The 26,953-nt window shown below is 47.6% G+C and overlaps 1 protein-coding gene across 1 annotated transcript in view; it reads right to left on the reverse strand.

The window, feature by feature from the left end:
* Positions 1-26,953, reverse strand: part of TBC1D22A (TBC1 domain family member 22A) — a 326,227-nt gene that overhangs the window by 221,061 nt on the left and 78,213 nt on the right. Inside the window, exon 5 of the mRNA XM_060113299.1 lies at positions 3,045-3,115. Coding sequence (XP_059969282.1) covers positions 3,045-3,115 — 71 coding nt within the window. The remainder of the gene's footprint in view (positions 1-3,044; positions 3,116-26,953) is intronic.

Consider the following 26,953-nt stretch of genomic DNA (forward strand, 5'->3'; position numbering starts at 1 on the left):
CCAGCCAAGGGCAGACCCACGAGAAACACCTGCTGGACCAGGGCTGCGTGAGGGGCAGGGTTCACTGAGCGCCTGAGCTTCCTGCCACGGGACACGCGTGCGGCTGACCGCGCCGGGAGCACCCGTGGGACGAGCGGAAGCCTCAGAAACAAGCCCCTGGGTCTGGTTTGCAGGACAGGAGGTGACCGTGCCCACGCTCCGACCTCCTTCGCCTGTCCACACCCGGGTCTGACCAACACCCCTCAACCTGCTGGGTTCCCTGCCCCTGGGTGCCCAGAGCCCCCTCCCTGCCCCCATGGCTGCACCACGTGCAGCCCAGGAGCCCTGCAGGCTGGGGTGTCACCCCTGCTCGCCCACACAGGCCTGGACTGTCAGTGAGCACAGTTCCAAAGCACCCACCCTGGCTTTCTCCTCAACTGCCCGAGCCCCACCCACACCTGCAGCCCTGGACCCCCTCCTTCCCCCTCCTGTTCTCCCTGCCCCAGCTCTAACCCCCTTCCAAGGGGCACAGACCACGGCTTCCAGAGGAATCTCTCGCACAGCACAGTCTGGCACACAGCAAGCACTCGATAAATGCTTGCAAAACAAGTGAAAAAGCAAAGGAAGAGAGCGGGAGATAGCAGCGCACAGGGGACACGGGCTCCTGGGAAGATGGGCTCCTTTCTGTGCAGTGAGATCCAGCTCCGTCCTGGGGGCAGCAGAGGAAGGCAGGGACTCCACCCTGTTCCGCAGGCCCCGTGAGGGACAGGACGTGGTTGTTTTCCCTTCCCTGCTACCTCCTGGCATCACATACAGTGCCTGAGACACGGAAAACACTCGATAAATATTGATCAGATGAACGGATAAGCCAACCAACGGCCCCTGCAAGAGGCTCCTGGCTTCACCAGAAACGCAGCCCCCCAGCCCCCCACTTCAAGCCTTCAGGGTGTGGCCCCTGAGAGCCGGCCTCCCATGGTTCCAGCTCCCTGTGCCTCCCCATCCCCTCCCTCATCCAAGGGATCAGCCTGCTGGTTCCTGGGGAGCTGGCTCGCCTCGGCCTTGACTCCTGCTGGCCCTGCCTCTGCTGCGTGCCCCAGGCCACGTGACCTCCTCATCTCCCTCTCCGGAGGAGCCCTGACACCCCCTTCGAGATGCCACAGAAGCATCCCACCTTCTCCAGGAAGCCCTGCCTGGCACTGCGTGAGTCTGCACTGCCCTGGAACGCCCCCTCTTTCTTGGTGCCCCCCCTTTGGAAGGACAGGCTCTGCTCATTGACCCCCAACGCTCTTTTTTTTGTTTAACTCGGCCATCAACGCAAGCCTAAGAGAGCCAGAACTGCCCCACTCATCTCTGTCCTTTCTCCCCCCCCCTCACCCACTGCCACCACCTGCAGACCCTGGGAGTGAAGCCCCCCCCACCCAGTACGTGTGCCCTCGGCACTTACACTGCTGCCCTCCTCTCGCCCACAGTGCCCACCTGCATCCCATACATCCCACAGTCTGTGGTCCCCAGAGCAAACCCTGCTGCACCCCTGACCAAACCCAAGCACCCCAACCCACTGTGGTGGGCTAGTGTCTAATTCCCCTCTGCCTCCGGACAAAGGGCCCCTGTAATCAGTGGTGGTTAAGTGAATAAATGTGCATGAGAAGGCTGGACTTTCTGTCACCCGCATCCCCAGCGCTCCTGGTCACAGACTCTCCCCACCTCCCCCCATCCCTTCAGATCAGCCAGGTGGAGCCTGTACTATCTCCTCTTCTGCCCCTCTGTCCACTGAGTCCCAGCTGGCCCTTCTTCCAGGTCAATCACTGGGTAGCACGTGAGGGGACCTAAACCATGACCCGCAGAGGCTGAGAATGAAAGGAAAGAGGACAGGACAACGTAATTCACGGAGGACTTCCCACCAGGTGCAGCACACCCTTAACAAAGACAAAACCGCAACAGAGGCTCTTAAAGGTATTTTCATCCAAACTTCCTGTAACCTATCTTAGAGGACGTTTGGAAAACTGGATACAACGCTTAAAATAAAAAACACCAAAAACATAAGCAATTGCAGTAGGTCTAATTTTAATTGCAAGAGAATATTTAATCAATAAATATTCACCATTCAGAGCTGCATCTGCAATTAGGATTACGAGGTACTAAGCTGCAAATTTATCAAGACTCATTAGCAAGAAAGAGTCTGTTAAATACTGTAAGTCAGACCCAATTTAGAGTGAACTCTTAGGGGTCCTTATTAACTTAGGTCCAAAAATAATAAAAAAAGGAAAGGGGAAGAAAGCTGTCAATAAACTATTCTGAAATTTTCAGCAGGGCCAAGCTCACTTCTGACACTGACTCAGGTGAAGTACAAGCACCCGAACTTCTCCAGAAGCCTCCACGATGGGCAGCTCAGCACTAGGGGTGAGCAAGCCACAACTCCAGCCTCCATCACACAGACACACACTGTTGGGGCTTCCCTAGTGGCGCAGTGGTTGGGAGTCCGCCTGCCGATGCAGGGGACATGGGTTCGTGCCCCAGTCTGGGAAGATCCCACGTGCCGCAGAGCGGCTGGGCCCGTGAGCCATGGTCGCTGAGCCTGCGCATCCGGAGCCTGTGCTCCGCTCAACGGAGAGGCCACAACAGTGAGAGGCCCGTGTACCGCAAAAAAAAGAAAAAAAAAAACACAAACTGTTTCTAACGTCGTGGTTACTAACATTTAAAAAAAAAATCCTCAGTCAAACATACTTCCCTGTTTGGATCCTCAGAGTTGAAATAATTTTCTATGCTGGAACTTTTCTATACCACAGGTTTGGAAATACCACAAAGATTTAAAACCTAATAAAATCACAGAAAAAGAATACAGCTCTCATAAATTATGACTTATCCTAATTTTCTGCCAGCCTTGTCAAACCAAGCTTGAAATTAAGCAAAGGATGGGAAATGTCATTGTAGTCCCGACAAAGGCCCAGATCACCACGGCACAGACAGGGCACGTGACATGGCCGGGAGCCTGGCCAGGCCAGGGGAGCCTGTCCTCGCAGGAGGAAGATGCACGGGCAGGTAGGCCCGAGTGGGGGGGGACTTACCGAGAGCAGTTTCCACGTGATGGCACGGACGGGCTTCGGGATCCCGGACCAGCTCAACTTCCGCAATTCTTCTGTTGACAAAAAAGAGACAGGGAAGAACAGGGTAACAAACAGCAAGCAAACCTTCCACTGTGTGGTAACATCCTCCACCAGTTACTAGGGGGCAAAGAGCCCAGTAAATGAAACCAGACTGAACCTAAATCATAAAAATTCCAGATACTGATTGTTCTCAACAGACGAGAGAAGTTTCCACTCTATTCAAGCAAAGCTAAACGTGACCTGTTTACATTTAAATCTTAGCGCGTGTTTGCTAAACGCATCCCAGTGTCCCTGGAGCCACCGAGACAGGTGAGGTCCAGAGGACTCGGCTTCCTTTCACCCCTCCTTCCTTCCCACCCTCTTCCCTCCTTCTCTCTCCCTCTCTCACTCCGTCCCCTCCCAACTTCACATCTTTCTTCCATCCCATGTCACTCTCACCACTTACTGTTTAAGAAGACCTACGTGAGGTGTTTTTCCCAGGACTGGTTTTGAAAGACATTCCTTCATGGAGATAGGCTTGTGTCTACACAGCACTGATAAGGATGTAGCCATATTACACACACCAAGGACAATCAAGTTTAAAGAGTACAAGTCACTGCTGCCCTAACAAACACCTACGGTGTTGGGGGGGTGTCACAGAGGGGTGGGGCTGGCAGGGGCAGAGGAGCCTGGACGAAGGGCAGGATGGGGCACAGCCTGGGCCGGGGGGGTGGGGCAAGGATAAGGGCTCCTGAATTCTGTCTGACCTTCTCGGTCTCCTCCAGTGTCTCCATCACATGCTCTGAACAGCTAGAGAACACATTTCAATTTGTAGACAGATAACAGTCAATGCCACAGAAACTGAAGTAATTATTTCTTTCCTTTAAGTTAGGAATCCACCATTAGGTCCTCCACCAAACAGCTCAGAGCTAATGATTAATACTAGGAATAAAAGAAATGATTAAAGAGAAGACTTTGGTAATATAATCAACAAAATACAAAGTCCTGGCATCTAATCTTTTTCCAATTACTAAAGTCTAAGTAAAATAAGTACAGAATAATTGGGCAACAGTACCAGCGATAACTTGCATTTTACGGCAATCTCAGAAAATATCACATCTTCCCCAGTTCCCTAAGGATATTATGAAAAGCAGGAACCTAATATCCGAACACCAATAATGCAATGTTTACCAATCATGTTCCCAGGGCCTCTCTGACTGCGTGAGCCTGGCTTTCTGATGATCGTTTATGAAGAAAGCCGAGAGAAATATCAGTCGTTAATGTTCTCTCTCTTCATGAAAGAAACTCATAAAAATGGTACCTTAAATAGACAGTATGAGACACAGTTCTGATGTTGTGTGAGCTCTGGTGTTTAAAAGAAGCTTTCATATATATTCTTTGATCCTCCAAACAGCTTGAGTTCATTAGGGCTGCAATCCTACAAGGTGAATGAGGAACAGTCTCAGAGAGGTTAGGTGACTTGGCCGTGGCGGCACAGGAACCAAGTGACCTTCACGTCCCGGAGTCCTTCCCCACGATTAACTTCCATTACTAAGAAGGCTTCTTGGAACACAGACAAGATCGAAATCTTCTATCAAAACACAACTGGATATCCAAAGAATAGCAGACACCAGTAGGATTTACTCCAGGAATGAAAGGATGGTTCCGCATCAGGAAATCTTATATTATAACTTTATTATGGTGTTGGAATGAGTGGATGGGAGAAGTAACAGGACTGCTCTGACAGAGGTCAGGTGTGGACTTTCACCCCGGACCCATTCGCCCCTTCCACCTTTCAGGAGAATCCTGATTATGCAAAGTGACCACCCCCGGCGGCCCAGGGGAGACTGAACCCACCTGCCTCACTCTAAACTTAGACCAGGTTGGCTGGTATGGAGCTAAGCCACGCCCTCACCAGTGACTGATTCGGCAATGGGCCTGGGACCCTATTTGAACCACTGAGGAGAGAGAGCAAATTAGCTGGGGGACATCATGGGCAATCAGAACGTATCAGCTATTATTATGATGATGATATTGTGCTATATCAATAAAGTGAAATACATAATCATATGCAAGCATGGTTACATCAATGCCAAAAAACGCAGAAAAAAATTAAAAAGGAAATATATCAAAATGTTAATAGTGATGGTGTCAGGATAAAGAGATCATGAATGATTTTCTGTTTTTCTCTACTTTCTGTTTCTATGGTATGTTTTTAATATGCTATTAAACTGTTAAGACAAAAAAAAATTAGCTGGGGGCTTCTGAGAAAGCTCCTCCTGGCTCTTGGGAAATGTGTCGGAGGTAACCCTCTCTTGCTTCCTCTGAATGTTGTTCGGGTCAGATGTCAGGCTGGGGACTGCGACAGCCACCTAGAATCCAACCAGCCTGAGGACGAAGCCAGCAGAGAGGCCGGCAGCACCAGGAGACAGGCAGGAACCAAGGTTCTGAGTTCAGCGAGACGGGCAGATGCAAGGGACAAAAACCAATAGCTTGTCACTACTGACAAAATAAATAAATAGAAAACTTGGCAGGCATAACCTTAACAAGAAATGCACAACACCATATGAAGAAAACTATAGGGGTCTTACTTAAAGACATAAAGAAATAGAGGAAAACACGGAGCTCAATGACTGACATTAACAAGTATTTAAGGAACACATCCGCGGGGCCAGGCACGAGGCCAGCGGTAGGGGAATTACTCAAGTGACCAACACACAGCCCCCAGGCGCAAGCAACTCACCTCCCACTCCAAGGTCATGGCAAATGTAAAATCACGACTGGATTAATTAAGTGTTTAAAAGACGAGGTGAAAAGCACAATGAAGTCCACAGTGGGAAGGTGTACCCAGTTAGGGAGGTCTCCTTGAGGACATGAGAACTGAACTAAGACCTAGAGATGCGGAGAGATCAACTGAGAGAAGAGGGGGCCGGAAGGCGAATATTCTGGGCCCAGGGAACAGCTTATGCAAAGCCTTCACCACAGTGGAAGAAGGATCAGAGGGGCCAGTGGCCCCAAAGAGCCCACTTAAGGGGCTACTTAGGAAGGCAGAGGTGATGGTGGCTAGGATGGTGACAGTGAGAGAAGGGCAATGACCAAAGAGAAATTTAGGAGACAAAAACAAGAAGACACAGAAGACTGGATCTAAGACTCAAAATTACAATGCTGTCAACTGTCCATCTTTAACTTCAAAGCAAAGCCATTCAAAATTCCAACAGGATAGACTGCATGTAAGTTTCAGGATAGACTGAAACGTAATTAGCTGACCTGAAGTTCATCTGGAAGAGCAAATGCATAAGAGCAGCCAATAAAATTTCCAAAAAGAATAACATAAAAGAATTTGCATTAACGGATAAGAAAATGTAGACTAGGACTACAATAATTAAGACATTAGGATTCTAAGAGCAAAACTAAAATGAAGAGAGAGATAAGTGTAACAGAATAAGTGGTTCACATCAAACCTGTATTTAGTTGTGATAAAAAGAGCATTTCAACAAGGGGCCGACCAACTAATGACGTCCCAACAATATAGTATCTATTTTCAGAGAAGTAAGTTAGAACATATATCTTACCATTCAAAAATGTATTTCCAGATGATTAAAGATCCAAAGATCTAAATGCAACGTGTGTGTATAAAGGAATGATTTTTAAAATACAAGAAAATGTAAGAGAATATCTTGCTGTCTTTGGGATGGGAAAAAGGTCTTCCAAAGACACAAATCTCAGAAACTATAAATAAAAAGCTTAACAAATTAACTATATAAAAGTTTTAAATGACTGTACAGTGAAAGAAACTATGTTAAAAAAAATGACATCTGAAAAATACACATGCAACATAAAATATTAAAAGGTTAACATCACTAATATGTAAAGAACACATAAAAAATAAAAAAGTAAGAGTGATCTATCTACAGAAAAATGGAAAATTCACAGGAGACAGAAATGGCTAATAAATGTACAACTAGGCACGTAACCTTAATGGTGATCAAAGAACTACATTATTAAAACAAGACACTTGTCAAAAGTTAGAATCTTAAATAATGCCCAATGTACTCAGAATGTAATCTGAGTACAATCGTAACAGAAAATTAGAAACAAAGTGTCTATTAATAGATGATAAAAACCCTGTTACATCCCCACTGGATGACAACGTTGCCATGGAAAAGAATGGGTATCTTTTTGTGGGTGGATATAGAATAAACTTCTCTAAATTATGAAAAGAGAACAACAGAGAAGAGAATGTAGCCGCACTGAGTATTTCTGCCAGCACACACGGGAATGGAGAAGCACAGCCAGACCTGGGGAGGGGTTCAGGGAGCGGGCTCGAGGATGCTGAAGACCTACATTTCATTGTCTACCCTGCTGTGTTTCTACAAAGTTCCTGTGGCATCTCCACCTTTACCTCCAACTTTTCAAAATCCACCCAGCCTTCCAGGCCCAGCTCAGCCTCTTCCAGATATAGGACACCTTCCTGACGACTCCAGAGCTCACTCACTTCCGTCTTCTGTGAGTGCCACCTGGAGTCCAGAGCCCGGAGCCTGGAGCCTGCCCACCTTCAGGGCCACGCCATGAGCATCAGTCTCACCTCCTAGAGGGGGCTTATGAGTTCCTGGAGGTCAGACCCCATGATTCTCCTGCTTGTCTGTCCTGATGCAGTGCCTTGCGATTGCTTGGCAGTAAGTACTGGAGAGATGCAAGACCAATTCCTCCCTCCAGCCCTCCAGAGGTGTTTCTTTTTTCTTTCTTTTTTTTTTGGGGGGGGGGGGCAGGTGTCACATTTTTAATTGAAGTGTAATTTATACACAATAAAAGAATGAATATAGCTCCCCAACAAGACTGAGAACACTCCTCGCACCCTCTTCTAGTACCTCCTTGCCCCCCACTCCGAGCTAACCCCTTTCTGATATCTATCACCATAGATTAGCTCTGCCTGTCCTTAAAATTCACATAAATACTACACATGGGATGCCCTCATTTGTGTCCTACCTCTTTGCTCATAATGTGTCTGTCAGAGTAATGCGTGTAGCAGTAGTTCCTTCTTTACAAGCAGGGACAGTATTCTTCGCTATGAATATATCACCGTTTGTTTAGGTATCCACCTGTTCACAGATGCCTGGGTTATTTACAAGCTTTCCTCCGTGAAAAAGCTGCTATGCACATCCCTGTGGATACCTGCTTTATGGGTGTATGTTTCCAATTCTATCAGGCAAATATGAAGCAGCGGAACTGTTGGGTCACAGGACAGATACATCTTTAACCTTATTTTAAAAAACCTACCACGAGGTTCTCCGAAGTGGTTGTACCATTTTACACTTTCCACCATTAATGTATGAAAGTTTTCACTGCTCCACGTCCTGGTCAAAATTTAGTGTTACGTCGGTCTTTAATTTTCATCATTCTACTAAATGTTAAATGGTATCTCATTACAGTTTTAATTAGCCATTCTGTGATGAGTAATGATGTTGCACGTTGAACAGATTTTCACGTGATTTCTGGCCATTTTTATACCTTTTATGAAGTTTATATTGAAATCTTTTACCCATCTTTTTATTGGGTTGTTCATAATAATTTTATTATTGATTCATGGGTCTGTTTCTAATGATTGATTTTTCTTCTGATTCTAGGCCATATTTTCCTATTTCCTTGCATGCCTGGGGTTTTGTTTGTTTGTTTGTTTGTTTGTTTTTCGATACGCAGGCCTCTCACTGTTGTGGCCTCTCCGGTTGCGGAGCACAGGCTCCGGACGCACAGGCCCAGCGGCCATGGCTCACGGGCCCAGCCGCTCTGCGGCATGTGGGATCTTCCCGGACCGGGGCACGAACCCGTGTCCCCTGCATCGGCAGGTGGACTCTCAACCACTGCGCCACCAGGGAAGCCTGCATGCCTGGGTTTTTGTTGTTTTTTTTTTTTTTTTGAATGCCAGATGTGCCAGTTATCAATTTATTGCCTCTCTGATCATGGAACTGGGTCTTATAAATATTTCTCCTTGGTCAGCTGGCATGATGCTCTCCTTTTCAGCAGAGGGTGAAGGAACGGCCATCGAGGAGAAAGGGCTGCTCTGGTCCAGGTTCTCCAGGCTCCTGCAGAGGGTGGTCCCCAGTTCCCTTTAGCTCTCGCCTCCCCCTGAGCAGGCTTTCTCCCGCACTTAGGCCCTGCAGAGCGTGTTTTCTCCAGCACGCGGGCCCTGAGCACACAGGGTTTCTCCCACGTTCAGCTACTGGCCAGAGGGACTTCCCAGTCCCGGTACCGGCAGCAAGTGACGGCCAGCAACACCCCACAGCCGACGTCTGCATGAGCTCTGGTGGTTGTTTGGCTGACTGCTTTCTGGGGACTCTTCCCTGCCTCACGGAATCTCACCCCACCCGTGAACAGAGCGGCACTCCACCAAGGACTTGGAGGGACGCTGTGCCAACACCTGGGCTCTACCTCTGGCTATTCTCTCCTGTCCAGCACTCTGCTCCACCCGCTCTGTCTAGGCCTCTGGGAACCCCCTTTCCTGAGTCCTCAACTCGGCAAGACCGCCAGGTTCAGCTGCGCTGCAGCCCGCAAACTGCCTCCAACTGTAAACAGGAGCAAATGTAAAGCTCACCTTGCTGTTCCCCTTTGTTCAGGGACACAGTCCTGCATCACCTGCTCCACAAGGTCCCAAGGCAGCTATTTCAAGTACTGGGGGCAGTTTTCCAGGTGTTACAACAGGAGAGCAATTCCTTTGACAGTTAATCCTCCACAGGTTGAAGCAAAAGTCAACTTACTAACATTTTTTTTTTTTTTTTTGGCGGTATACGGGCCTCCCACTGTCGTGGCCTCTCCCGCTGCGGAGCACAGGCTCCGGACGTGCAGGCCCAGCGGCCATGGCTCACGGGTCCAGCCGCTGAGCGGCATGTGGGATCCTCCCGGACCGGGGCACGAACCCGCGTCTCCTGCATCAGCAGGCAGACTCTCAACCACTGCACCACCAGGGAAGCCCTACTAACATATTTTAAAGACATTTTTGTCTATTCATCAGGAATACTGGTCTCTAGTTTCTTTTTCTTACAATGTCTTTGTAAGGTTTCAGTATCGGGGCTATGCTACCTTAATATGAGCTGAGAAGTGTGTTCTCCTCTCTTTTCTGAAATGAAAGACTTTCTGGAGAATCAGTATTATCTCCTCCTCAGTATTATTTCCTCCTAAATCAGTATTATTTCCTCCTGAGATAGGGTTCACTGGAAAAGCCATTTGACCCTGACACTTTCCTCATGTGAAGGTTTTTTAATTACAAATTTATGTTTTAAACTGATATGAGAGTTTCCAGTTGCCTCTTGCATCTGTTTTGTTAGGCCATGTTTCTCAAGGAATATGCCCATTTCATGTACATTCTTGAATTTATTGGCATAAAGTTGTCAACAGTATCCACTTATTATTTTTTAATGTCTGTAGGGTCTGTAGTGATGTTTCCTCTTTCATATCTGACGCTGGTAATTCGTGTTTTCTCTCTTTTTCCATTGGTCAAGTCTAACTACAAGTTTTTATTGATCTTTTCAAAAAACTAATTTTAGATTTTCTTGATTCTTGCTCTTGTTTGTACATTTTTCAGTTTACTGATTTCCACCTTTATTTTATTTCCCTTCTTTTATTTTGGTTTTGTTTAATTCCCTCCTCTTTTCCTAGCTTCTTAAGGTAGAAGCTTTGATCATTGATTTGAACCTTTATTCTTTCCTAATATAGGCATTTAAAGGTATAAATTTCCCTCCAAGCATTGTTTTAGTTGTATCATATACATTTTTATATGTATTGTCATTATCATTCAGTTTGAAACATTTTCTAATTTTCCCTGTGATTTCTTTGATCCATGAGTTATTTAGAAGTATGTTGATAAATTTCCAAATATTTGAGGATTTCCTGGGTATCACAGTAGACTGCTTTCTAATTTAAAGGATTTGGTCAGATGAACTTGGTGTTATTTCAATCCTTTGATATTTATCACGACCTGTTTTGGCAGCGCATATGGTCTACTTGGCGAATGTGCCATATGTCCTAGAAAAGAATATGCATTCTTCAGTTGGTGGATGTGGTATTCTACACACCAATGAGATCCAGCTGGTTGACAGCACTAGTCATATCTCCCTTTACTGATTTTTATATCTACCTATTCTATCAAGTACTCAGCAAGGGGTGTTAAAATTTCTGCCTAAGATTGGAAATTTGTCTATTTCTTTCTTTATTCCCATCAATGTTTGCTTTATGCATTATGAAGCTGTGTTATTAGGAACACACACATTTAGGAAAGGTACCTCTACTTAACGAGTTGAACCTCTTATCGTTATAAAACATCCCTCTTTGTCTTAATAAAACTCTTTGTCTTGATGTTTATTTTTTCTGGTATTATTATAAGCAAATTAGTTTTCTTATGATTAGCGCTTCCCTGGCATATCTTTTTCCACCTTTTATTTCAACTGCCTGGGTCTTTATGTTTACCGTGTGGTTTTGGCTTTTCTTTCAGCTCTCTGTCCCCATACTTCTTAGAATCAGACTGCAAAATCACTAGCTGTCTAAGAGAGAAAACTAAAATGTAAGAAATACTTTAATAAGCAGAAAACGAATGAGAAACAAATAGCATTTTTTCTACAATAGTGCATCTGCTTTCTAAAAAATAAAATTTGGAAACATTTTTATGAAAACAACACCAATATCACAACTCCATACTCATCTGTACTGTGAGTCTTTCCTTCTCAATAAAACTCCCACCTGGGAAATTGACATTGCAAACAGTCCATGAGGAAAGGAAGCAGAGAGGTACAGAGCAACAAATGCTAGTTGTGGATTCAATGGACCTGGGTTCAAGGCCCAGCATGGTCAACGAGAATCTGTGTGGCCTTGGTCAGTACTCTTAATCTCTCCTGAGCCCCAGCTTCTTCCTCTAAAACTTGCAGCAAGATAAAAATACCTTCCTTGCTTAAATCACAGAATTTCTATACGAGACAATACATAAGAAAGCATTGTGACATACTATACAAATGCAAGAACACGATTCTGTTACGCTTACTGATGTAATTATTTGGCTGGTTGGGCTGTGAACCCAAACCATGCAGCCACTGGGACTCATTCGTTCTAATTGGATGTAAAATATCACATTTGAGACTGAACCAGAAATCTGTCACAAAATGGTGTATGCAAAGAACTCCTATTATAAGTACCTTTTTTTTTCTGAAAAGCCAGGAATAACAGAAAAATCAACCCATAATTTAAGCTATTTTTTTCTAATACTCATCTCTTTTAAACTGGCTTTCTTATTTTTTAAAAACTTTGGCAGTACTGAAATCTGGGACAAAAATAAGAAATGCATGTATATTACAATCACCTAGGCTCTTGCTTGAATCTAGTCCAGAAGGTGAGCTGTCACCAGCATCAGAAGGCCCTGCAGAACAAGCACATCTCTTGTTCCTGAAAGCCACGGTTCGGGAGAGTCTCATCAATCAGCAATTTGACCAGCGCTTATTGAGCACCCCTTTGTGTAAGCTGCCCTTGGGGCCAAAGCCACTTCCACACTCGCTTTGCTCCGAGTCCATCACACACGTGGATTTACCCAGTCTGTGAACACCGATCGACTCTGAAGGAGCCTCGGAGGTTACGGAGCCTCGGAGGTTACGATTAGACCCAGTTCCTACCCTCCAGCGGCTCACTGGAAGGAGGGAGGGAAAGTCTAACAGTGCAAGTGTTTAGGGATGCTGCACAAGAAAGGTGTGCAGGTGATGCGGGACACCGGAGTAGAGGTGGGCTCCTCCCTGAAGAAGGGGGACACAGGGAAGACTGCCAGTGAGCTGCTGCTTGAGAGGCACCTTGAAGCCAACTCAAAACCTGGAAGATTCATCTCTGCCCCCCACCCTTGACCTCATCAACACAACAGGAAAGGAACAATGTCATAAACAAGAATGAGGGCATCAAGGAGGAGACGAGAGCAGACAAGAAATGTCAACAAAAATCTGGAAGATGGAACGTGGATGAGGGAGAGGGAGCTGACTCGGCAGAGTGGTGAAGAGACTAAAACTGCTGCCTGAGAAGGGGAGGACCATCCGTGGCAGAGGACCCCAGAGGCCCGGCGGCAGCTGAACGCAGGTGGACCACTTCCAAGGCACGGGGGGCAGCCAGACCCCCGGAGCCATGCAGGAGTCCCCACCTCCCACACAGAGAAACAACTCTAGGGTAAAGCAGAAAGTCACACACGGCAGGTACCGGTGGCTCAGTCCCGAACCCGAGTTCCAGCCACAGGAGCACGATGGATCCCCATTTCCCAAACACTGTGACATGAGCTACACTGAGAGGGTGGGGAACGAGAAGAGGGAAGGGAACCATGAGAGATAACCTCTCTGCATCCAGAGGAAGAAGGCAATAAATACAGCTAGACTGTAAAAATCTGCAGAATTTGCAGCCTGTTTAGAAACAGAAAGGGAAGTCTATAGTTTCTTATACCAAGACATAGAGTGACAGCCTGTGGGGATGGGATGCAGGGTGAGGAAGGCTGGGGGCCGAGGACTGCTGCTTCCAGTCTTATATTACTGCTTCATTTTTCAGACCAGGTGCATGGGTTACTTTGATAGAAAGAAAACTAACTGAGTAAGGTGTATGCCAAGGGGCCCAGAGCACTGCAGCTGGAGGAAGCCACCCACCCAAAAGCACGGTGGGGTGGACTATAAAACATCTTCATAGGACTGTACGTAGCTCAGCATGATGCACCCACCCAGGGGGAGGGTGCGAGGGGGTGCCAGCGAGAAATCGGGCTGGAGAGGGAAGCAGGGCCTGGATCATACAGGGAAGGCCGGGACAGCGTGCCACCGCCTGGATTTACACTTAGAGGAGCTGAGGGGCCACCGTGGGCGGGGGAGAGGGGCAGGGAGTGTTAAGCAAAGACTGTGAAGGTGTTGTGACCGGATGTGGGTTTCCTAAGCAGAAGCACCGGTATTTGGAGCGAACACCGCAGGGCTTGCTGGGTGACTAGGGAGCTAGAGGAAGAGCACAGTGACCCCTTCCAGGTGTGAGGGGCACAGCAGCCAGTGGACCAGCCAAAGGATGAGCCTGGATCCAGCTGCCCCTGCATCCTGCTCACCGCCCAGTCACCCCATGGCCACCCCACACCCAGTGCACTAGGCTTTGTGCTGGAACGGAGGCAGGAATCCACCAGGCTGGTGCACCCTGCAGTACCCGCTTTGGAACACCATTGCACCCCACGAGGAACCCCCAAACGGGGGCATGGCTGCCCCTGGAAGCAGATCACGGCCACCCCACTACCCTCAGGCTTTCAAAGTCAAGTAGGTAACTTTCCAGGGAAGCCTGCTTCTCTTCTCAGGTGAAAATACAGAGAAATGGAAAACTTCCTAGCCACCGACACGTCAATGATGTGTCATACGGTGGCCCTCGCCACTCTGTGTAAGGGGAAGCCTGGACGGGAGAGGAAAAAGTGCGGCAGGCCTGAGAAAGACGCCTGTCCCGTTCCTGCCTGGCCTTTGGCAAACTGGAACAAGGCTTCCCTTCCACAGACAGAGCTAGGAGGGTGATGGAGCTAAAGGATCCTTCTGGAAGATGTTTCTGCGGGACCCTGGGTCCCACATTGCAGTCAGGCATGGTGAGCGCTGCACTCTCTGAGCCCTCGGGAGCCAGCTTCAGTCCGTTTGGCATCTGAGGAGGAGATGAGTGGCAAGGACACCCAACTGCCTGGCAGCTCTTCTCGGTGTTCCGGGATTCTCATCTCGATGACCCTTAACTGCTGCAATTCACATAATAAAGTTTCGCAAAATAACTTCTCTAGCTGTACCTTTTTCTTTTATCTAAAGGGTTTTCCTCCAGACAGGGAAGGCGTGTGCGTTTAGAGGCATCAGAACCGGCATAACTGGACAAACACTCCTCTTGGGGACACAGAGCTGAGCCCAGGGAGAGGGGATACGGGGGTGAAGAGAGGCAGCCAGGGCCCAGGACCTGAGGCGAGTCCTGCACAGTCTAGATGCCAGGCCAGGGAAGGCTCTGCACAGCGAGGCCACTTGAAAGGTGGGGTGAGGTCCACCAGACAGACAGACAGACAGAGGGAAAGGCCTTCCCCACAGGGAGCATCTGAACCAAGGCCTGCGGGCTGGGGGCAGCAGGGCCCAGGTGGGGCCCTAAAAGAAAACCTGGAGGGACACAGCCAGGGCCGACCACATGAAGGACAGCAATGCTCTTATTTATTTATTATTATTATTATTTAATCTATTTTATTTTATTTATTTTTGGCTGCGTTGGGTCTTCGTTGCAGTTGCGGGCTTCTCATTGCAGTGGCTTCTCTTGTTGTGGAGCATGGGCTCTAGGCACGCAGCTTCAGTAGTTGTGGCTCACAGGCTCTAGAGCACAGGCTCAGTAGTTGTGGCGCATGGGCTCTAGAGCACAGGCTCAGTAGTTGTGGCGCACGGGCTTAGTTGCTCCGCGGCACGTGGGATCTTCCTGGACCAGGGCTCGAACCTGTGTCCCCTGCACTGGCAGGCAGATTCTTAACCACTGCGCCAACAGGGAAGCCCAGCAATCTTTTATTTTGTATAAAATTACGTAACCTGACTTATGGGGCTGTAACTAACTCCCAATCAGGATAGGAATCACAGGCGGAGGGGCAGATACAGATTCCTGGGTCTTGAGCGGGTTCTGAGCGGGGAGGTCTCCCCTCTGCTCCTGACCACAGAGCAGGGGCACCACTGGCCTCACCCAGGGACACCCCCCAGCAGGAGCCGTGCCTGAGGCTGCGACTTCACCAGAAAGGATTTAATGGCCACACGAGAGAAGCTGGACCACCCGCTCCCACAGTCCTGAGAGTCCTGAAAAAGGGGGAGAGGGCCACCCCCGCCGCCAGAGTTTCCCGCCATTTCCTTTGCTCACAGACATAAAGACCTGAAGCCACTGGCAAGAAAACACACGGCGAGGCCTTCCGAGCTCCAGACTCTGGCTGCCCCACTGCATTTCACAACCCGGAAAGAGAAATGTTTTTAAAAGAATGAAAAGACAGAGATGCGTTTTATCATAGAAGCTGTGCTACAATTAACTGCTAAGTCATTCTACGTGAGATCAACCACATTCCTAAAAATTAAGTTTATTACCTGCTTTCAAATGTCCCTCCACCACAACAGCTGCTCGCAACGTCCCCACAAAGGAAACCAAGACTCACACCCCCCTTCCCCCTTGTACCACGCACTGTAACCCCATTTACTGCCACACAAACCATTCATGTGCTTTACAAAACAGCCAAATAATGCATCTCCTGTTCACTGCTTAATTCACAGGTGCTCTAAGAAATTCCTCCCTCACATCATTTTAGAACGAATCTCCAGGAAGCATTTTATTCACTAGATGAAGCTGGCCATGTCATCATCAGAAAGGACACACAGGACTGTGCGTATTCAAACCAAAAAGGAACCTGGCAATCTTATTTTTTTCCTTGTCATTTGTTTTTGTTTTGCTTGATTTTGCTAGTTTTAACACAGTTACTTGCTTGTATCACAAGCAGGAGTCTTCTTTCCTCTTCCTTTCCTTTTCCTTTTTTTTATTATAATTTACCTTCATGAATATACCCGATTTGTTCACAGAGGGGAAAACAAATCCTATTAAAACAGAAGTCACTTTGCCAGCAATGACAGGAAAACAGCTCCACTCTCCATGGTAGGTGTCCTGCTTCTCCTCGGCCCTCCCATCTGGACAGTTCGAGGCCGCCTCCACCCGGCCCCTACCAGCTGCCACAGGAAATAGCCCAACCAGCCAAAGTCAGCTTCCCTGCTGACCCCTCTGTTCAGCCTGGTCCTCGTGGCAATCAACTAGAAAAAAATGGGCAGTATCAAGAGACTTCAATGTCAATGATAAAAAAGACAAATAACCCAGTTAAAAATAGGCCAAAGAATCTTAATAGATATGTCTTCAAAGAAGATATACAAATGGCCAATAAGCACATGAAAAGATGCTCAAAATCACTAGCCATCAGGGAAATCGAAACCACAACCAGGTGCCACTTCACACCCACTTGGATGGCTAGAATAAACAATGTAGAAAAACTGGAGCTTCTGTGATAACCTATATGAGAAAAAAGTCTAAGAAAGAATGAATATATGTATAACTGAACACTTCGCTGTACACCTGAAACTAACACAACATTGTCAATCAACTATACTCCAATAAAATTAAAATTTAAAAAAAAGAAAAAAGAAAAACCAGAGCCCTCATCTAATGCTGAGGGGAATGTAAAATGCTGCAGCCCCTTTGGAAAACAGGCTGGCAGTTCCTTAAAAAGTTAAAGAGTTACCACGTGACTCAGCAATTCCACTCCTAGGTATTTCATCCAGATGAAAACATATCCACATAAAAACACGTACGTACGTGAGTGCTCATGGCAGCGTTACTTATAACAGCCAGAAAGTGGAAACACTCCAAATATCCATCAACTGATGAATGGATAAATAACATGTGGCCCATCCATACAATGGAAGACTATCTGGCCCAAAAATGACCAAAGGATAGACACTACAACATGGATGAAGCTTGGAAACATTTCACTAAGTGAAAGAAGCCACTCTCAAAAGACCACACAGTGTATGATTCCACTGTGTGAAATGTCCAGAGTAGGCAAATCCCCAGAGATCGAAGATCAGTGGATGCCTAGGGCTGAGGGGAGGGAGGCTGCAGGATGGGGAGTGACCGCTTAACAGGCCCAGGGTTTCTCTTTGAGCTCTGAAATGTATATAGTGACAGCTACACAACCCTACAAACATACTAAAAACCACTGAGTTGGACACTTAAATGGTGAATTGTATGGTATGTGGATTATATCTCAGTAAAGACGTTTTCCAAAAGTCCTGGATAAGGCATTTTTTAAAGGCTATAGAACCTAACTGCCTTCTAAGGCAGGAAGATCCAGGCGAGGGGGGGTCCTTTGTTTCAGGGAACATAATGATGGACCTTGGTGTGCAGTTTTGATCAGAGCTGAGGAGGCTGAATGGCGCTGCATGGGGGAAGGAGGGGCTTGGATTTGGAAGGGCTCCCCACCCCCGAGATGACGGGATGGTGCGGAGCAACGAGAGCCCTCCCAGGGACCCCCAACCTTCATTACAGGAACTAAAAACCCGGCAAAGGCCCGCTCAGCTGGATGTGCTGCTCCGGGCGTGTTCATGGCTGGAGAGGCCCACAGTCGGACCCAAGACAAAGGCGCCCACTCTGAGGACGCCACGACCCAGAGACACCCAGGGAGCCCTGCACGTGCGCCCAGGAAGCCACGGGAGCCCAGGGAACACTTCATCCTGCACCAAGCACGCAGGGCTGAGGGCAGGTTTACGACTCGATGTCATGGAGACAGACACCTCCAGCTCACATCCAGCCTCGCTGAAAATGCTCACGCCCTCTGAGCCAGTCATTTCATTTCCGGGAATCTGTCCCAAAGAAACATTCCAAAATGTAAACAAATATGTATGCATAAAGATGGTCACTGTGGTGTTATTTATACGTTAAAAGAAAAGATATGATCTAAATGTCTAATAATAGGGAACTGACTAAATGAGAGTTATATCCATTCCCTACTAATGAGAAATCAAGAAGTACACCCACAGTGCTTTTCAAAGTCTACAGCAGGGAAACCGCCGTGCACTCTTCTGCCCGTCCTATGACCAGCCCTCCACCCACACCCCACCCTTGACAGAGAACCCCAGTCATCTGACAGTCACTTCACAAGGTCTAATTACACTGTTTTCCCTTCAATACCATTGATCCCACAGCCAATGCTGCATGGCATTTAATTAAAGGAAAGGCTACTGCTATTTCATGTCAAATATCTAAACCTTTTCAAACAAATTAGAAGCTTGAGCTTCTCTTCTTTGCTTTCCAGAAGGACTCGATGAAGACCGACCCTCAGTCTCCTATGATTTCTGCAGTAAGAAATATACGTACAGGACTTCCCTGGTGGTGCAATGGTTAAAAATACGCCCCCCAATGCAGGGGTCACGGGTTCGAGCCCTGGTCCTGGAAGATCCCACATGCCACGGGGCAACTAAGCCCATGCGCCACAACTACTGAGCCTGTGCTCTAGAGCCCGTGAGCCACAACTACTGAGCCCATGTGCCACAGCTACTGAAGCCCACGCACCTAGAGCCCGTGCTCCGCAACAGGAGAAGCCACCGCAATGAGAAGCCCGCGCACTGCAACGAAGAGTAGCCCCCGCTCGCCACAACTAGAGAAAGCCCACGCGCGGGGCAACGAAGACCCAATGCAGCCAAAAGTAAGTAAATAAATAAATAAATTTAGGAAGGAAGGAAGAAATGGAGGAAAGAAATATACGTACACGTGCAGCAGGCCTGAGCTGCACATCTTCTGGGGTTATCAGTGTGCTGATAACAGTCCCTGGCAGCCGGCTACTCACTTCATAACAGGCAAAGTCTGTTAAGGGGTCAGCAAGTACAGTCGTTCTGACGCTACAGTGTCTGAGTATCAATGGAGGCAGCCACACAACGGCCCCTAAGAGAGCTTTCTGCCACATCCACGTGTCTGGTTAGGACCCTGAGGTCATCACGACCTCTTCCGGTTCCTGCTCTCCTGCACTTGCTCAGCACCCATTACTCTGGAGAAGCCCCGGAGACCAAACACCCCCCGGGAAGTGCAGAGCAGAGAGGCGCCATCTCCCAGCTTTCCTGAGGGACCCCCTCCCCCACTGTGACCCCGAAGGCCAGCGAGCACACTCCTAGATGCCACACGTGACTGAGGAACCCAGCAGACAGGAAGGCTGCAGCCAGCCTTGTCAGAGATAAGCTCAATTAATTTTAGATAAGTGTGCAATGTAATTACAAAGGCAAGGCAACATAATCCCACAGTCCCCTGCATATCATTTCACATGTAAACACACAGAAGGAAGGCTCGGTGGCAATGAGAGGAAAACCCAGGGACAGTTAAGAACTGACCGTTTTTGCTCCTGGCTACAGGTCCACAGCCACGCGGCACAGCCAGGCTCGCTTCATCGTCCCGGAGCCACCAGGGTGCTTTCGGCTGGAACACCACCTATCCTTGGTGTCTCCCCAGCAGTCCACTGTCATCCACAGAACCGCTTCCCTGGCTCCCAGGCTGCCCCGCCACTTCCACCCCACCAAGGCGATCACCCTCTTCCCTCTCCGGGTGCACACTTCTGTTGGTGCCAACACAAGCTGTTTCTGGTTCCAGGTCTGTCTGTGCCCTGACCAGGGGCTCCCCGAGGACAGGGACTGTGTCTTACATATCCCTACACCCCTAACTCCTGGCATGATGGCTGCACAGACAAGGTGCTAAAGAGGTAACTGACAATATGAAACCCCACACCTGCCAAGGGAGATGGGCAGGAAATAAGGGCTCTGGGCAAGTCTAAAGAGCCGCGGCTGTGGGCCCGTCACCGTTCACGTTCACACACTGGAAGCCATGCTCTTCATAACGCATATGTAGGGTGGCCGTATGATACACTGTTTAGACACTTGGGGGCATAATTAATACTAATGCCAAGACAACAGGGTAAACCAGCACCTGGGCCTGTGATCAACCTGTACCCAAGGGCACTGCCTTGGGCACTCTGGGTGGCAGAAGGATGAGAAGGCATCCTGGGACACTGAGATCAAAGAAAATATGCAGAAAAACACATTCCAGACAAGGAAGAATATGTGAACTACTGTTCATTGTTATTACTTAACTATCATAATAGTTACTACACTGCTATCTGTTGTGCCATCAGATTATTTTATACTTTAGTATATACTTTAATCATCACTATTCACAAGTATTAGATAAAGATTAACAATCAACAGTTCAGGATCGGTAGGTTCCTATGTCTAGATGGAGCAGAAGGTTGAACAAGTAATTAAGAGTCCCATTACGAAGGGCATTACATACCAGGAGTCTGATCTTTGTCCTGGAAGCAGCAGGGAGCTGTTAGAGCCGAGGAGAAAGCTGTGTTTCAGTCTGATTCACCTGCTAGTACACGGAACGTGTTATAGGGGAAGAGGGACACAAAGAGACTAGTTGGAAGCTCCTTCAATGGATGAGCAGAAATAATAAAGGTCTGAACCAGGGCAGGACCATCAAAGACAGAAAGGAAAGAAGGAAGGAAACAACACAAGAACATTTTGAAAGAACAAGAACAGATAGGCTTCAGCAATAACTAGATATCAAGACAGAGAGGCAAAGATTTGACAATGACCCCCAACTCTTACCCTGAGTAAAAGAGATAATCACAGAGTTACAATTGTGATTTAAACAGGAAGTGGAGAGGGGTAGTTAGCCTAGCAGAGGAGGAGAGGAGAAATGGGACAAGGATCAGGAGAGCAGTCATGTACAACAAACCCACAGCTAATACCATACTCGCTGGTGAAAATCTGAAAGCACTTCCTCTAAGATCAGGAACAAGACAGGAATGCCCACTCTCGTCACTTTTATTCAACACAGTACTGGAAGTCCTAGCCACAGCAATCAGAGAAGAAAAAGAAATAAAAGGAATCCAAATGGGAAAGGAAGAAGTAACTGCCACTGTTTACAGATGACATGATACTATACATAGAAAATCCTAAAATCGCCACCAGAAAACTGCTAGAGCTCATCAATGAATTCAGTAAAGTTGCAGGATACAAAATTAATATACAGGGCCTCCCTGGTGGCGCAAGTGGTTGAGAGTCCGCCTGCCGATGCAGGGGATACGGGTTCGTGCCCCGGTCTGGGAGGATCCCATATGCCGCAGAGCGGCTGGGCCCGTGAGCCATGGCCGCTGAGCCTGCGCGTCCGGAGCCTGCGCGTCCGGAGCCTGTGCTCCGCAACGGGGGAGGCCACAACAGTGAGAGGCCCGCATACCGCAAAAAAAAAAAAAAAAAAAAAAAAAAAAATTAATATACAGAAATCTACCACACTTCTATACACTAAAACAAACTATCAGAAAGAGAAATTAAGGAAACAATCCCACTTACAATTGCATCAAAATAAAATACCTACGAAAAAACCTACCTAAGGAGGCAAAACACCTGCACTCAGAAAGCTGTAAGACACTGATGAAAAAAACTGAAAATGACCCAGACAGAAAGGTATACTGTGTTCTTGGATTGAAAGAATTAATATCATTAAAATGATCATACTACCCAAAGCAATCTACAGAATCAATGCAATCCCTATCAAAATATCAATGACATTTTTCATAGACATATATCAAATAATTTTAATATTTGTATGGAAACACAAAAGACCCCGAATAGCCAAAGCAATCTTGAGAAAGAAGAACAGAGCTGGAGGAATCACCCTCTCTAACTTCAGACTATACTACAAAGCTACAGTAATCAAACCAGTATGGTACTGGCACAAAAACAGACACATAGATCAATGGAACAGAATAAAGAGCCCAGAAATGAACCCACACACTTATGGTCAATTAATCTGTGACAAAGGAGGCAAGAGTATACAGTGGAGAAAAGATAGTCTCTTCAATAAGTGGTTCTGGGAAAACTGGACAGCTACAAGTAAAAGAATGAAATTAGAACATTCTCTAACACCACATACAAAAATAAATTCAAAATGGATTAAAGACCTAAATGTAAGAACGAACCATAAAACTCCTAGAGGAAAAACATAGGCAGAACACCTTTTGACATAAATCATAACAGTATTTTTTGGTCTGTCTCCTAAAGCAAACAAAACAAAAGCAAAAATAAACAAATGGGACCTATTAAACTTAAAAGCTTGTGCACAGGGACTTCCCTGGTGGCACCGTGGTTAAGAATCCGCCTGCCAATGTAGGGGACACGGTTTGAGCCCTGGTCCAGGAAGATCCTACATGCCACGGAGCAACTAAGCCCGTGTGCCACAACTACCAAGCCTGCGCTCCACAACGTGCGAGCCACAACTACTGAGCCCACGTGCCACAACTACTGAAGCCCATGCGCCTAGAGCCCATGCTCTGCAACAAGAGAAGCCACCACAATAAGAAGCCCACACACTGCAACAAAGAGTAGCCCCTGCTCGCCGCAACTAGAGAGAGCCCGGTGCAGCAACGAAGACCCAACGCAGCCAAAAATTAATTAATTAATTAATTAAAAGAATGAATTATTAAAAAAAAAAAAAGCTGTGCACAGCAAAGGAAGCCATCAACAAAACAAAAAGACAAGCTACTGAATGGGAGAAAATATTTTCAAATTGTGTGACTGATAAGGGATTAATACCCAACATATATAAACAGCTCATACAACTCAACTCAAAAAAACAAAAAATCCGATTAAAAAATGGGCAGAAGAGCTGAACAGACACTCTTCCAAAGAGGAAATGCAGACAGCGAACAAGCACATGAAAAGTTGCTCAACATCGCTAATCATCAGGGAAATGCAAATCAAAACCACAGTTAGATATGACCTCAAACCTGTCAGAATGGCTATCACCAAAAAAAAAACACAAATAACAAATGTTAGCAAGGATGTGGAGAAAAGGGAACGCTCATGCATTGCTGATGGAAATGTAAATTGGTGCCAGCCACTGTAGAAAACAGTATAGAGGGTTCTCAAAAAATTAAAAATAGAACTACCATACAATCCAGCAATTCTACTTTTGGGCCTTTTTTCCAAAAAAAAAAAAAAAAAAAAAACGCTAATTCAGAAAGATATATGCACCCCTATGCCCCTATGTTCACAGCAGCACTATTTACAACAGCCAAGATATGGAAGAAACCTAAGTGCCCATCAACAGACGACTGGATAAAGAAGATGTGATACATATATACAATGGATTGCTATTCAGCCATAAAAAAAAAGAATGAAATATTGCCATCTGCAACAACATGGATGGACCTAGAGATTATCATACTAAGTGAAGTAAGTCAGACAGAGAAATACGAATACCATATGATATCACTTACATATGGAATCTAAAAAATACAACAAACTAGTGAATATAACAGAAAAGAAGCAGACTCACAGATATAGAGAACAAACTAGTGGTTACCAGTGGGGAGAGGAAAGGGCGGAGGGGCACCATATGGGGAGGGGAATAGGAAGTACAAACCATCAAGTATAAAATAAGCTACAAGGGTATATATTATACAACACAGAGAATATAGCCAATATTTTATAATAACTATAAATGGAGTATAACCTTTAAAAAATGTGAATCACTATATTGTACACCTGTAACTTAATATAATATTGTATTATCAACTATACTTCAATTAAAAAAAGAAGGGGGCGTGGAGAAAGAACCGGGCTGTGCCAGCATTCATCCCCATGGGACAGCTTCTCACCCTGAGGGGCAATTCTTGTCCCCATTTTACACATGAGGGGATGATACTCAGCTGCCTGACTCTAAACCAAAACTCGTGGTCTTTCTACCACACCTTACACGTTTAAGATGGAGAAAGACCAAGTATGCCACAGTGGGCATCTCTACAAGACACTGGGATTGGGGACAGAAGCTCAGGAGAGTGAAAACCAGGAGGATGTGAATCAAGCCAGGGAGAACTACAAGAGAGAGGTGGGAGACTTCAATGACGTACGGTGGTCACCAAATCAAGGTGGGCAGAGCAGAAGCGAGTTAGGGGGACCTTCAGAGATGGTGGGGGAGGGTCACAGAAATCCCGGGAGAAAAGCTTTTCCAGGTGCAAGATGCTTCAAGTCAAAACAAAGACTGCAAAGCCATCGCTCAGACAGGAAAAGGACAGGACAGGCCTGCTTTCCAGACCTGCCCAGCCCCCAGCTGCTCCCAGCCCACCGAGCAGACCTCTCTCCATGTACCGCTGTGCCTCTGGGGCCCCAGTCCACAGCACGTGCTCCAGAAGCACACGCTGGAACAGGGCCCTCTCCTCGTGAGGCTCCGTCTCCACCCACAACACGGGAGACTGAACTCACCCCTCAGCTCCTGGTCAGCTCTCCAGCACCACTGGGCAAATGGGCCCTCTCTGGTGAGCTCCGAAAAGACCAGTTTCGGCAGAGTGGGAAGTGAAATCCAGATTTCAGGCAAAGGACACTTACAGGACACTCTGCGTCTCCAGCCATACCTGGAGGCAGCTGCAAGCGAAACCCACAAGCCCCAAATGAGGTGTGGCAACCTGCCAGCTAGAGGAAACGTCCTGGCGGAGGTCAAAGCCAGGCACGTGGTACAGTCACAGACCAAGGCACAAAGACCCCCAATGAAAGGAACTGGCGTTTTTCCAATGTTCAAAAATTCTTATGCCCCAACTTCCATGTGATGCTGATTAGCACATTTCTGCAAGCAGGTGTCTAAATACCTCTCTTTCCTGCTTTCAGCATTGCTGAGATTCTGCTCAGACCCTAGAGGCACCTTGCCTTCGTCTGCTCAGGTTGCTAGAACAACAATACCAGAGACTGTGGGTTTCTAAACAACAGACATTTATTTCTCACAGTTCTGGAGGCTGGAAGTCCGAGATCAAGGCACCGGCAGGTTCAGTAGCTGGTGAGGGCCCCTTCCTGGTTCCTAGTTGTCTTCTTGCTGCCTTCCCACATGGGGGAGGGGCAAGGGAGCTCCCTGGGGTGTCTTTTACAAGAGCACTGATCCCATTCCTAAGGGCTGCACTCCTGTGACCTAATCACCTCTCCTCACATCAACACCTTGAGAATTAAGGCTCAACACGTGAATTTGGGAGACACAAGCATTCGGTCTATAGCAGACCCCTAACGTCCTTGCCCACCAAAAGCAGCTTAGAAACGTGACCAGGGCTGCAGATGGGGTGCAGATGGAGCGTGAAAAAAAAATCAATGAACTGAGAGAGAGATAAGGACAAAGGTGGAAAGAGGGAAAAGAGGTCTGAAAAGACAAAAGGATGCTTAACAAGGGGCAAGTCATCCCCTTCCAGCCTCTGGCTTTCTTCAGACATTTGCCTGCTATGCTCTTGGCCTTAAAGGCCCTTCAGAATTCTGCCCAGGGGCTTCCCTGGTGGCGCAGTGGTTGAGAATCTGCCTGCCAATGCAGGGGACAGGGGTTCGAGCCCTGGTCTGGGAAGATCCCACATGCCGCGAAGCAACTGGGCCCGTGAGCCACAATTACTGAGCCTGCGCATCTGGAGCCTGTGCTCCACAACAAAAGAGGCCGCGATGGTGAGAGGCCCGCGCACCACGATGAAGAGTGGCCCCCCCTTGCCACAACTAGAGAAAGCCCTCGCACAGAAACGAAGACCCAACATAGCAAAAATAAATAAATAGATAGATAGATAGATAGGTAGATAAATAAATAAATAAAAAGAATTCTGCCCACAGCCAGGTAGCACTGCCAGGGAAGCAGGTTCCCCACAGGAGCAGCACTGGGGGCCCTGGTGCCAGGCAAACAGACAGTCTCCAAGTCCAGCGGGGCCTCCGGGACCCAGAGCCAGGCCAAGAACAAGCCCCCCAGCCTTTCACCCGGAGTGTCATCTCCGGCCACAGCCTCGCCCCCCAGCCGAGAAAACAAGAACACACACCACTGAGGTTCAGAAGAATGTAAAAAAGGCTCCCACCACACACAGCACAATCCAGAAGTCTCCTGACTCTCTGCTGAGCCTCGAAGAAATGGGCCAGGACAGGCTAGACCTGAATCGCGTTGACAGACCAAAGGCGGGGTCCCGGAAGAGGGTCTGTTTGGCTCCCTGGGGGCCTGGGAAGCCAGGCGGGTGCCCGAGGGGATGAGCAGGGGTGAGGTGCCCTCTCCTCTGGATCTCTCTCACCCACTCCGAGCAGGACAGGCCGCCCTCGGCCCGCACTGACCGCAGGCCACTGCAAGGCCCACAGCTCCCCCTGGGTGAGAGAGAGCTGAGCGCCCTGACAACCTGAGCCGAACAGCTGGCCGTGGCCTCGGGGGCAGGAAGAAAGAAGAGCGCTGCCGGGCTGCCACCACAGCGCCCACGAAGCACCCTCCAGGCCAGCATGTCCAAGAAGAAGCCTCCCGCCCTCAGCAAA

The sequence above is a fragment of the Mesoplodon densirostris genome, chromosome 11 (genome assembly GCF_025265405.1).
Source record: "Mesoplodon densirostris isolate mMesDen1 chromosome 11, mMesDen1 primary haplotype, whole genome shotgun sequence".
Lineage (NCBI taxonomy): Eukaryota > Metazoa > Chordata > Mammalia > Artiodactyla > Ziphiidae > Mesoplodon > Mesoplodon densirostris.